We start from the raw sequence: 13,615 nt of genomic DNA on the forward strand, positions 1-13,615 counted from the left end.
GCAATGCAGAGATGCAGAGATGCCTAAATCGAACTTGAGGTTGCTGTTAAAACACAATCGAGGTTTGCTCCTTGGATGGGCCTAATTATTTGCAGGGGCTTGCAAATGAGCTGCTAGAATACTCGTTCACCTTCAAAGGTTTGTGTATTTCATTACTTTAGCTCTAATTATATTTTTTCATTGTCTTCAGCATTGTTTCTATGTAAGGAATGTACATTTTGTGCACAATCTTCATCATCGAAGTCACCGTACCATCAACCACGTGGTTCCGCAAGTACTCAGCAATGCATGCAAGAATCCAGTTTGTTGATGCTCGACCACTTAACAATTCTAACTTGAACAGCAAATTTAAAACCAGATTTAAAGCTGTGAAACCTAAAGTTTTCTATAAGTTGCCTTGCAAATACAGGTTTTGAGTAGAATCAGTGGCGAAGCTGGACTCCCATGGGTGGTCGTGCCCATTGGCCACTCTGCAACAGAAATGCGCCTCCGCAATATTATAAAAAAATATTGCAGTGATCTAAGGAGCTCATATAGCAATCGCATGGCACTGCATTACTTTTCTGACAAGATAGAAACAAACTAAAATTAAAAGTATAAAAGCTGCTTTTGTGTCTCCCCTGCCTCTGGCTGATACTCAAAATTCATTTTCTTCCTGGCAACTTTTTTATTTTTGGTATTATTTACCCAAATATCAGTTCACAGGATAATCAAGCTTGAACAACAAACTTTTTCTAAAATTTTATCAAATTATTGCAACAATGGGACCAAAATATACACCTGTGGACTCAGATTTCAAATGTATAATAATTGCAAGCACTTTTTGTTTTGCACACATTAAATTTAGAATTTCATTCAAAAAAGAGGCAAAAGTTTGGCAAAACTTGACTGTGAAGTGCAAGACATGTATCAAGAATTAGATGACAAATGAAACAGATTAAACAGAAATATTAGAATATCTGCTGAGCACAGTACTGTCATGCAGCATTATTGATCTAGCCACAGTTAAAAAGCACTAAATAGTGAGTGACAGAATGAAGGCAATCTTTCTTTAAAATCCTTGAGACCTGTTTTTCATCAGGTTTGTTGCATAAAGATTTGTAGGTAGCCACTTTGTTAAGCTGAACAAAACCACTCACAGAGATTCACCAATCAATTAGATACCTAATTTAAGGTTATGCCTTATGAGATAATGATAAACTACACCATGTATGACAATATTTGAAAGTTGCATAAGATGAAATAACCATTATAATGTTTGAATTAGATTCCAATTGAAAAGCAGCATTAAATTAATCATTGAAAAACAGATCATGACAATTTATGAATAAACAGGGCAGCATACACAAATGAAGAATGTTCAATAAATTTCTTCAGTGTCCAGCTAGGTGGAAATACTGAGATCAGATGACGGGGGACACAAATTTAATACAGAATAATCATGAGCCTGAGAGTTATTTGCAGACACAGTGTTTCTTGAGCAAAAAATTAAGGGAGGTATGTGTAATAGCTTAAAGATTATTTCACCCTGCTTATTTAAGACAAACTGACTAATTCATGGAGAAATTTACCTATATTAAGGAAAATATATGCACACCCAAGGAAACTGCACACAACCAAATTACATGGAAAGCAAGGGAAAAAATCAGAAAATCACTAGGCTGAGTTTGAAAACATATCATCAGAAACACAAACAAAATCATCAACAGGTTGATCAATGCTATTTCATTTTTCCCTTTCACGTGTTTTAAGGAGGGTAAAACTCCAGTAGAGCTAATTTGCAAAGAGGTTTTCTACTATAAATACTTTCAAAATTCAGAACTTTCTACTGGGAAGATTCCAGTCCAAAAATACATCAAACACCTCATAACTAATGTAAAATGAATATATATTTATGTACATTTTGCCCCAAATGTTCATAATACTTTCGTCTTGAACACCTAAGTATACTGTTGTCAAAATAAATATTGATTATTTTATTGATTGATTGATTCAGTTTATCCTGTTAAGTGTGCGTCTCTCTGATACAAATCCGAGCGAAAAACTGCCATATTTTCCATTCTGATCACGTTAAAAACATCCAGATGATATTCAAATTATTGTCCATTTTCTAGATAAGATAGCATCTTGCACATTTGAAGATCTTGATTCTGTTTAGGTGAATGAAAACTTGTTCGCCTACCAAAGAGATCCATTGGATTGATTCCGTATAGGCTGAGTCAAAATAACTATGAAACAATCCCTCCACAGTCGTTAAACAGTTTCCTGATAAATTACAACGGTTTATTGGACTGGAAAATTTTCATGCACCATTCAAATCACCCTGATATCACACCAACATCCACAAATGCCTGCAGTATTGACAAGTAGGCCCCAATGATACAGGGTGCAGATAGTCTTGCCTTCAGAAACGGGCACGACCTCGTGATTGATTTCCTCCAGCTTCAGCCAATCAAATGCTGGAAATCGTACCTCAACTATTATTATTATTATGACGAGGTCGTGCTCATTTCTGAGGGCACGACTAGCATTGTTTTTCTCTATTGTTGGGCACGACCAAACATAGGCTGTCCAATTGAAGCTTCCATTGTTGGGCACGACCAAATCACAAGGTACCAGATTTTGGGCACGACCAATATGAAACCCTGTGGATTTCTACTCTGCTCCTGAAATAATTCCAGGGGCCCTGGGCGATTCGAGTAGAATTCACTTATGTCTGCGGGATAAGCTTGATCGATCTGTCGATTATACGACTAATTTTTTTCTATATTTGAAAACTTTTTGCAGAGCAAAATAAATTTTTGCCAATATGTGAAAACCTTACTTTTGGAAGTTTATGGTCGTGCCGGGCACGACGGCACGACCTTTGGCATCGCCACTGAGTAGAATGATAGTGTAGTGTAATATTACTAATACCAGATTGGAATATTTGCGCGGGGGACAAATCTTTATCTGTGCTATGCTATTTGCAAATGCGCAATTATCATGGACCTGAAACAGATCCCCTACGCATCTATGAAAAATTCCAATCTGGTGTAAATACAGATTTTGGTGCTAGACCGAGGACCCCTCATAGATTGAGGACCCCTCATATATTATATTGAGAACCCCCCATAGAGACCAGACTGGAAACTTTGTCACGCGCCCACGATATATTGCCCGCACACTCAAATTTTCCATCCGCGCACATTTGCATATTGGCTGTGCAAAGTCTCTTTTTGAATACATTTCACATTATTAACAATTCAAATTTCTTAAAAGTGTGTGATTTCAGGTGCGCAGTCGCGCAGTCAGGTACGCATGAACTTGCCCCTGAAAGAAACAAAGTTTCCAGTCTGGCATAGAGACACCCAACTATATAAAGTGCGTTGCAAGTATACTTCAATGCTTTTACATCACAATGGCTGAAGCTCAGATTCCATGACTACCAAAAATGCAAGAATTTGAGTCCTTCAACTTGATGGCAATTATGCGTTGATTTGAAGACAACAACAAGGTTACAATTGCATGGTGCAGGCAACATTGGCTGCTTTCGACAGAACAAGACTGCGATGTATGCTAGGTACCTTGTAGAGAATGTCTTTACAGATGCAGCATTGATGGCATCATTTGGAGATGTCCAAATTGTAGAAAAACGATAAACGTCCGAAAAGGTAGCTTTTTTGAGACTCTTATATAAAGCTGTGGCATGTTATCGCCTTGACATATTGGTGGGCTACAAGTGCAGGCTGCCCATGGGGGCTGTCTGTGTGTGTTGCAGACAATGAGGGAGCTGAAAATTAACAGAGAGCACACCATTGTTGGCTGGAATCAGTTTTACCGAGACGTGGCTGTCAAGCATTTTGTGAACCACCCAGAGCGTCTAGGGGGAAATGGACATGTTGAAATCGATGAATATTTGTTTGTGCAACACAAGTACAAGCGTGGCCACCTTGTGAGAGAGCAGTGGATGCTGGGCCGGTACGAGGCAGAGACGAAGAAAGGGTTCTTGGTACCAGTCCCTGCAAGGGACCAAGCTACATTGCTGCCAATCATCCAGCCATGGGTGGAACCCAACACAACGATATGGACAGATATGTAGGCAGCATATCAGAACCTGGCACAGCTTGGGTTTGCCCACGGCACGGTTAACCACACCTTGAATTTTGTTTCCCCCTTAACAGGGGTAACAACTAACTGAGTGGGGCCAATGTGGCCAAGGCGAAGTTCAAGGCAATGTCCGGTCTAACAAACTGGGAAATGGTGGAAGACTATCTTTCTGAATTCATGTGGAGCCAGAGATTTAGTGACAATTCTTTTTTCAATTTTTGGTAACAAGTAGCCACAGATTGATATCCTTTACGATAATAAAAAAATTTCAAAATTCCAAAATGCATCATCCTAGTTTACTTAAAACTATATAATACCTATTTTACTTCCGAAACAATTAATAAATATGCCTAACCCTACCATGGTAAAAAGCATTCTGATTATGCATAAAGTATTGCGTGGTCTCTTGCAGACCGCATTCCTTTCATTGTACAATATTTTTAAATAGGAAAACCCGTGCCCCTACCTTTGAATTAGAAAGTACTGACAGTAATTGTCTGAATTCCGCCGTATGAATTCTGCCCTGAATATGCTATAAATTTAGGCACTGAATATATATGTATGCACTCATTTTTTTAGAAGAAACAAAGGTCGATGTTGAGTACTCCAGTTTCTTAATGTTCTGGAAATTTTAATACTCATTGTTTCTGAAGATTTTCTTAATTATGACGTCAAGAATTTTATATTTGGGTTCCTTATATTAATTTTTCATGCTAGAAAGAAATTTTAGTTAATGTTAGGAAGTATTACAGAAAATGGAGGGGTTTTCACAAGAAATTAGACTTGTCAATGCTTCTACTGTTATGAAATAATGCTATGTTATGAAATGTTTGTGAGATTTTTTATCATGTCAAGAGATGTGCTTCTTATAGCCATTTTCTAATAAATGAGTGTATACATCCTGCTCTGAATTTTGCAATAATCTCACAATTTTGAAATATTGAGCATTGTGTGTATATATTCTTGTTTTAGTAATTTTATTGGCTTTTGCTTGTTTGGGCATGCCCCAAATTTTTGTCATTGTTAGACAGTAAACTGAAAATGTTTGTTCTGCGTTCTTCACGAATAAACGTTTTTCCAAAAAATGCACATTGCAAATTATATATCAGCATCTCATCTCATCTTAGAAAAATTAGAAAAGTGATTGATACCTTTCTGAAAAAGGACCACACTAACATTATTAGGGTCCCTGGAGCCAAGCAAAGTCAGGCCCTCTGTATCAAAAAATGTAAAAGTCCGAACATTTTATTTGTAGGAGCCAAGATAAAATAAATTTCATGATTTATTGAAAGTTAATTGAAAGCCTCTGGACCTACAACAGATCAATTTATGAGTAGAACAAATACATTTATTACAATGAATCATTTCCTTGGTCATAACAAAGCGTCTCGATTTACTCGGGCAGAAGGGCGATAAAATTTTCACATATGAGTGATTCCACTTTGCTGGAAAATGCACACTCTGAAGCACAATCTATGTCATAGTGTCGTTCAATAAGAAAATATATCTAACAATACCTAATTATGCTTATAAATCTAATACTTAGCAATGCGAAAACTTTTCATGAAAAGAGTCTGTTGTTAAGAATAACTGCCAGTGGCGTGTTAGCAATCCCCCCTGCCGATCAAATATCAGGCCCAGGGGCGCAAAAATGAATTTTCACCAGAGGCGCCTCCATGATAAACTGCTATGAAGAGAACAAGAATCACCCAGTAACATACCATCTCTTCCTTCTTACTAACTTTGATATGCTTAACAACAATTGAAAACACTTTCTCAAGATCTCATGCTAACCCTAAATGATTTTTGCACAAAATATATACAAGGGTCATACCGAGGTAAGGGGCACAGGGTGTTTTTGAGAAACCCACCTGTTACAAGTTATATTGAGTCACAAAAACTGTTATGTCCTTGCCAACTTAACCTGTGTGATAAAATTAAAACAGTTAAACTGAGGGCCCAAAGAGAAAATTTTTCAGATTTTGGAGTAAGTATCGTCTTATAAGTATCGTATCATGTGAGGGACAGTGAGCTTACATGGTTACATGGGCCCTAAAATTTAAGAAAATTCTCTTTTAGTGACATTTTTATTCATTCTGATTGCTGTATTCATTAATCTTGAGAAAGTCTCGGTGTAATGGCAACAAAAGATAGCCCCTACCCAACAATACGACTTGCAAATTAAAAGCAGAATTAAGAAGGATTGTAATAATTTTGGGAGGGCCCCCTGGCCCTTCTGCCTCTGGCCCCATCATATTTTTGATGCAATGACCTGGAATGCCGCATTCGGAAGAAAGGTTGAAAACACCACTCATTATTGTGTCATATTGCTGAGGATGGTGCTGTTGTTGTCTCGGTGACAAGGAACTGCTGAACTGAGAAACATAAGAAAATTTTTAATTGAATGCAGCAACCCCCCTAACCCCCCCTCCCGTGAAGGTAAATTATATCAAACTATATATATATACCATATTAATGGTCTTATTAAGAGCTATTGATTGGTATATGGTATTGATATATATGATGTATGGTTACTGAGATGTGCAAAACTGCAATAACGCCACTTTTCCTTGGTTCTCGGTTTGTAATCTGTGATTTTGGTGGGGGGAATTCCGTTACACAGTAAATTTTGGTGCGTAAACACTGGATGGAAGTCTAGAGCTTTAAAGGTATTGCTGTTAGATGAAATAGAGATTTGTGATTGTGATGCATATTTGGATCCTCAAAAGGGTCTTTTGCAAGGATAAAGCCAGCATTTGCAATGAGTGTATCAACAAATATGAAGAGCTGTGTGACATCTATCCAGCAAAGTAAACTAACCACATGGTCAGATCGCCTCTCTGTTCAGCTAACAAAAAATAAGAAAATGCCTCAGATCAAATAATACAATGCCTCAATAATTCTAGATCACCCATCTGACATACATTAAGGCAGAGTTCCAGTTGATAAATTTGCATCATAAGTTTGAAGGTTCTGATGTTTATTCACAGCACAAAATTATGCAATGCTGCAATCAGTACTGTTCTTGCATTACTTCCAACACTAACAGCTAGACTTAAGATTACAGCAGTTGTTAATCTAACTTGTGCACAACCATGCCAGGCACATTTCCATTGCAGTGCACGAGTTTCCAACAAACATACTTTTGTTAATTTGGTTGTGCAGTTTCATATTGTGAATCCTATTTTGGCAGTAAAGAATTTGAAAATAGCTTTAAGAGAAGCAAACATCTTGCAGCATACTGAAAGCATTTTCCTCTGACACTCTTCAGAGTATAAAACGTCAAAATAGAACATCAAAAGTTTTGGAATTGATACACATGAAAAAGAGGCTATTGTGTACACAGAAGGAGTTTGTTTTTCTCTTAGACTCTAGTTGTGATTTTCCTATAGGCATATGGTACTAATTCAGCAACTATATTGGTCGCGTGCTTGCTCTTTTTTAATGGCCCTATTTTGATCCACAACTTTTTCTTCGAGAACGTTATTCTGGTGTTTTATACTCTGGAGGTGTCAGCCAAAAAAGTTTTCAGTATGTGGTAAAACGTTTGCTTTTTTTAAAGTCTTTTTCAAATTTCATATTGGTGTGCAGCAACAATGACCCACTTTGCAAACCTTCTGGGTGCCTGCCTCTAGCAATGCTACTTGCAATGGAAGAAATGTCACTTGCAGGGGCAGCTTCTGGCATTATTACTGCTCTTAGTTTCTATCTTACAAATGATTTTCTTTATTTCATGCATATGTATTCTAACTTTGTCTTGTTCATAACTGTGTGGTGCCAGTGATAACAATACTTTCATATTTTGCCTCAGAGAACTACCAGGAAAAAGTACCTCAGCTTTATAACACAAACTTACAAGATGGCAGTAGATGGAGCAAATATGCAAATGCTAGCTGAGTTAGAAGTAGAAATGATGACAGATATGTACAATAGGTGTGTATAAGCTAAACCAAAATATTGAAATTTTGGTTGAATTGAATTTTGAATCTAAAGATATGGATGACATGGAAGGGCTATCTATTATTTATTCTGAAGGAGCCACTCTTTCATGACGCATCACTTTGAGCAATTGGGAATGGTCTTTTTGCAGCAGTTTTCTTACTCAACTTTGAGTATGCCTAACACATTATCTTTATATCCTTGTTATTTTGAATTAGTGTAAGATCTTGTGCATAGTGGATACCTTCTTTATCAAGTCTCTACAATATAGCTCATAAGCAGAGTATTTGGTTTTGCAATGTATATTTGTTTGTTCATCACTAAATCTCTTATTAGACGAGCCTTGAATAGTTTCATTCAAATTATCTAAATTATTCCAAATTTAAATAGAATCATTTCAAATGATAAGGGCCTTATTTCATGGCTTTTTAATAAAGGACTAAATAATATTTCATTGGAAATTTTATCTGTTGCAACTGCTCCTTGCAGGTTAACAAATGCTTGTCAGAAGAAATGTATTCCAACAAAGTACAAAGAAGCAGAACTAACTAAAGGAGAATCAGTTTGCCTTGACAGATGTGTAGCTAAGTATCTTGAAATTCATGAAAGAGTTGGTAAAAAATTGACTTCAATGTCAGTGCAAGATGAACAGATGATCCAAAGAATGCAACAACAACAATAATAATTGTATACTAGAGTAACTAGTACATATTTCTATATTATGTTAAAAACTTTCAAATTTTCTTACTTCTTCAAAAGCTGATCCATCAGTTGCAGTGTATTTTAGAGTGTTTTAATTGGCCTGCTAAGAAATATTTTAGAAATTTTGAAACCTGTTCCCATGCAGGAAGGCTATAAGCTTGCGAGCTAGAATTGATGTGAAATGTAACATTCTATCTATGCATGAATCCATTAAGGATCCTAATGGATCAGTGACAATTTTCTTCAAAGCAAGTATATTCAAAGTACTGTATTAAAGTATCTCTAACCATAACACGGTTTTGGTAATAAACAAACATATTTTTACATTTCTGATGTTATGCATTACGAAACTTCAGACAAATCTATTTGACTTTCATTTGAATGAGTGTTTGTAGCATTAATTTTGCTTTGAAGGTGGTTATAAAAATTTGTAAAGTTTAAGCTCTGTCAAATAGTTTTCCATGAGGAGGTTTTTAGTGATGAATATGTTGGTGTGAATTGCTGTTGTTTTGTCATTTTTACAGACTATCATTTTTTGCAAAACCCACAGCTTATCAAAATTGGCAATGCAAAATGATTGTTCATGGATACAACTTCTTTTTGAGTTGTTCCCCTTTAACAACATCCCCCGTGTATGCTCTTTCACCTAGACCACACAGATTGAAAACAATCCAGTTTTCTGCATTATTTATCTGCAAAACTAAAGCCACTGGTTTTCAAGTATAAGAAATCACTTTAGGTTTTCAAGTATAACTTAAGACTGTACATTATAAACTAAATTCCACTTTGGGATTGGAACCATCTTTGACCATAAAAATATTCTGAATAGGTGTCAACACCTCTTGCGCATGAAATAAGGCTAGTATTATAAGTGCTTGATCATAAAATCACCAGTTGTTTGAATAGGATGTGGATTTTGGCTAATTTTGAAATTTGAATTTTGAAAGTGGAAATTGAAATTAAAGTATTGTGCAAAGGTAAGATAGGCAATCTGAAAATAATTAGCTGTTGAGGCATTGTTTTTTGTTGCAGTATCACCTTATCAAGGCTTTTATTCTTGCACAAACCCTCAATGTTGAACATTTTGCCAATATTTAGTTCAAGTCTCTTCATGCTCTGTTTTATGTGTTGTAAAAATCTCTAAATTTTAGACAAATTCAACCATGGACAGTGCTCCCAGGAAATCAAAGATATGATTCCCTGAGACATATACGAAATACGATATACTCTTGCAGTGTTCACCCTTTCAAATCTCTTTGCCGAATTCAGGAATTCTAGAATTCGTTAACTTGCTACCTAGACGCTTGTAACGTATCTTAATTCAAAAGTAAAATAAAGTGCAAGACGCCAATTTACCGATGCTAATTCACTTTGAAAATATACCTCCTTTTCCTAATATGTAGGTATTTTTAGGTGACGCAAGCTATTTTCTCGAGATTCATTGAACTGCTACCTTTCAGATACACAGGTAAATAAACAACATTATTGTTTATTATTTTAAAGAGACGCAAATATTCAATTTATAAGATATTAAATGATATCTTCGCTTGCTAGAGTTTAAGAGAAAACTCTGATTATTGTGGTATTTGATGGAGAAGTTAGTAATGTTTGAAAATAATATTGTATAATAATGTGATACTACTCTTTAGTTTAGCAATTACTCGGGCAATTAAGCAGTATTGTCCGTAAAAGATAGTAATTTTAAGAGTCGAATTTCCATGTTTTGTGCTTTATTTCATTTTTGGTGATTCTGGATTCTCATGTAAGAGTTGTCTTTGTCCAAATGTTAAGATGAAAATTCCTTGAAATCCTTTGTACTTGCTGCAGTTTACAAATATCCAGCATTTAAGAGACAAACCATTGTAAAATAATTTCATTAGGAATCTCTCGATCATTCTGACAATCTGACATTCTGATATCCAACGAAAATTCATTTTTTGTCTAGAAATGCATCTTATGAGATCTGTGTGGAGAAAGATTAATGATAGCATCAGAAAAATGATACGTAAGTAAAATTAATACTTTAATATTGAAAATGTAGTTATTTTACAGATATTATAAAAATGTTGATAATTTTCATATTTGTTTTTTGATGCACGTAACTGGTAAATAAAGTATTGATACATGTAGCTTCAGAGAACGTCGGCAGAAAACGGCTAGAAATAAACACACACTAACAGATTTACATATCATATAGCTCCTTATAACAAATAAATAACTTTAAGCTTAAAATAACTAACAGAACTAACTAAATAGGTTCTAACAACTAACACTTACCAATTGTTTGTTCCCAACGTTCCCAAGCACGCCACATTGCTCTGTATAGATAATAAACAGCTTTTATGTTAGATCATATGGTTAGATAATACCATAGTCATACCATAGTCTCTCTTCTTATGACTATGATAATACACGCACTTTACGCCATATATACACAATATAAGCCCCCAAAGGAAACGTAAAATGTGTCAGAAACGGTCCCTCCAACAAAGACAAAGCGGGCATCTCAGGACAGCGAATGAATAGGGAGCAAACAAACAAAAGACCCTCTCAACAAAAGCTCAAGCAAGAAAGAACGTGATAAACGAGTAAATTGTAATCAACTGCAAATGCCTATAGTAATTAACAATATAAATAAGTAACAATATAGATTAGCTATATCATCAGCAATTTGTATGTTTTTTTAATGATTGTAAAAATTTTCCTATCTTAAATGAAAAAATCCAACCATGTTTCACAAATATTCATATGAAATAAGAGTCAAATGTTATAAGATAATAAGAATAAGAATCTCATTTCCATTGAACCAGTTTTCAAACTGCAGTAATTGCATTACATTTTACTTGATTCTACTTTAAACTTATTCAGACTTTTTTTTCCATTTTTTTACAGTTTATGCTGTATATTTAGAAATTTTTCTCTGCGACTTTCTCCAGCATGAGCACTTCACGCAATGGAAATTCAGATGTCAATATCTCTAATATATTTGTTTATCCACAACTTTTCCCCTTACTGATAAGAAAAAATCATCGTAAGCGTTATTAATTTACTGCTGGCCGTGCCGTGCTTGTAAATTTAGTATTTATGTTTTGAAATTCATAAAGGATTAATGTGTGCTTTTATCATATCTCTTTAAGCCTTCTAGTAAATGGGACCCGCAATTCTAGCACCCCTTTTCCCCTCTTTAACTCCCAGTACACAACCAACTTCCCAACCCAGTGTCATAAAATAGCTGCCAACCTCCCCCCGTTCTGGCGCATTATCCAATGTTACCATAAACTGGTAATTTCGCCTCAGGGGGATTCTGGATTTTTCCTGTGCTGCAGCTGAAATTCCTTGGGGAAAATATTCTCTGAAAAAAGAATCTTCCAAAAACTATTATTGTTTCTATCCTATCGCCTGTACCTCCTTTATTATAAAACAGTATACGGTAAGAGATTCTGACAGCACAATATTTTAGTTTTACTGTGTATGCACATGTTATCTTGTTTGAGGCATTTGCTCTTATTCATACGACTTTTTTCCTCGACATGTGTCCTTTCCGTTTTTTGTCGTCTAAACCCCCATTCGTTAATAGCTTTTTTACAGTAACTAAATATTTTAGCAGAAATATATTCTCAAGGCAAATGCCATTTCTTGTTGAAGCAGGAGAGATTTGTTTTTCAAAAATAAGATAAGCAGCTTCTGGCAAATTTGCCAGTTTTACTTAACAGGCTTAGGCGAGGCTCTCTTCTTCTCTCCCTTCTCCCCAGGTTTTTTGACATTCTTTGGGCGCTATATAGCATTTGAAGGACATAATGTTAGCAGCAATGACTTTTGCGAAAGCTTGGATGCCAAAGATCTTCATCATCAATTTTGTTGAAAGAATTGTTATTTTCGCTTAAATAACTTGTTTTGATATTCGCTCCTTTGGACAAAAACAGCGCACTTTTTATTAAGAAACTGTCATTGTCAAAATGGACACCACCTGGTGGCCGAGTGAGTTTCAAAATAATACAATCAAGTGTTTTTAGCTTTCCCCGTTCCTTACAAGGAGCCTTTGCGCGCGTGGCAAATCGTCTAGGCGACGATACGAACAATGGCGGTAAACCTCTATTCCTCTAGACTTACTCAATGAGCCTCTGCTTCGCTTCTGCCTCACATGACGGACGCCACAACAGAGGCTTGTGGTGTTAGTCTAGTAAACCTCTGCAAATCAACCAAAATTGATTTAAGATAGTCTGCAATGCATTTTGGGAATGCCTACACAGCGCAATGGCTCATTGTTAGCAATGAGTCTTTAAGTTGCACCTTGGTTTGGTAAAGATAGCGCTTTTCTTGCTTTTGCAACCATGAACTCATTTTATTAGGATTCGTTATGCCCTGGTCAAAAATTAAGAATAGTATGATGATAATCTTCGCTTTAATATGTAAACATGTTTACATTGTCATCAAGTAACTATCTTTTTTCAGGTGTTACTTATAGACACCTAGTTGCTTGAAAATGTTCTGTTATCGTAGCTTTTAGCCTGTAACCCGAAACAGCAACAGAGATCCACCCAGTTCTATCTACACATCAAACTGTGCAAAATTCTGTCTATACGTCACCAACCACAAAACAACAGACCGATTAGCAGTATAAAAAAGATCTTCAGGAACAAAGCAATACGACGACGAGAATCCAATGTAATGAGATTAACAGGTCTTTTTTACTGGATTTCCAGCAACTCCTTCATAGATAAATCTTCTGTTTGCTTCTTCTGTCACAATATCTTAATAAAATTTCAATAAAACCACGCTTCGCTGTGATGATAAGTTGTTCCCATAATTATCGCTTATCGGCCAATGATCTCTCTTATTTACGACAAATCATCTCCCTTAAACACTTACTGTTAAGATTTATACT

At 35.7% G+C, this 13,615-nt stretch overlaps 1 protein-coding gene and 1 pseudogene across 1 annotated transcript; both read left to right on the top strand.

Moving 5' to 3' along the window:
- The first annotated feature begins 3 nt into the window (after positions 1-3).
- Positions 4-9,143, top strand: LOC148959920 (mitochondrial import inner membrane translocase subunit Tim10-like). The gene is made up of 3 exons (XM_089109460.1): positions 4-138; positions 7,901-8,022; positions 8,518-9,143. Exons 2-3 carry the CDS (start codon positions 7,949-7,951, stop codon positions 8,708-8,710), a joined length of 267 nt encoding a protein of 88 aa, XP_088965586.1. The 5' UTR covers positions 4-138; positions 7,901-7,948; the 3' UTR covers positions 8,711-9,143.
- LOC148959921 (uncharacterized) lies at positions 2,377-7,894 on the top strand (annotated as a pseudogene).
- Positions 9,144-13,615: the final 4,472 nt, after the last annotated feature.

The sequence above is a fragment of the Rhopilema esculentum genome, chromosome 7 (genome assembly GCF_057945365.1).
Source record: "Rhopilema esculentum isolate cy_ngs chromosome 7, ASM5794536v1, whole genome shotgun sequence".
NCBI lineage: Eukaryota > Metazoa > Cnidaria > Scyphozoa > Rhizostomeae > Rhizostomatidae > Rhopilema > Rhopilema esculentum.

Coding starts and splice junctions, on each gene's coding strand:
- LOC148959920 (XM_089109460.1), top strand. CDS start 7,949: ATGGCAGTAGATGGAGCAAATATGCAAATGCTAGCTGAGTTAGAAGTA. Junction 8,023..8,517: donor ATGACAGATATGTACAATAG/GTGTGTATAAGC, acceptor TGCTCCTTGCAG/GTTAACAAATGCTTGTCAGA.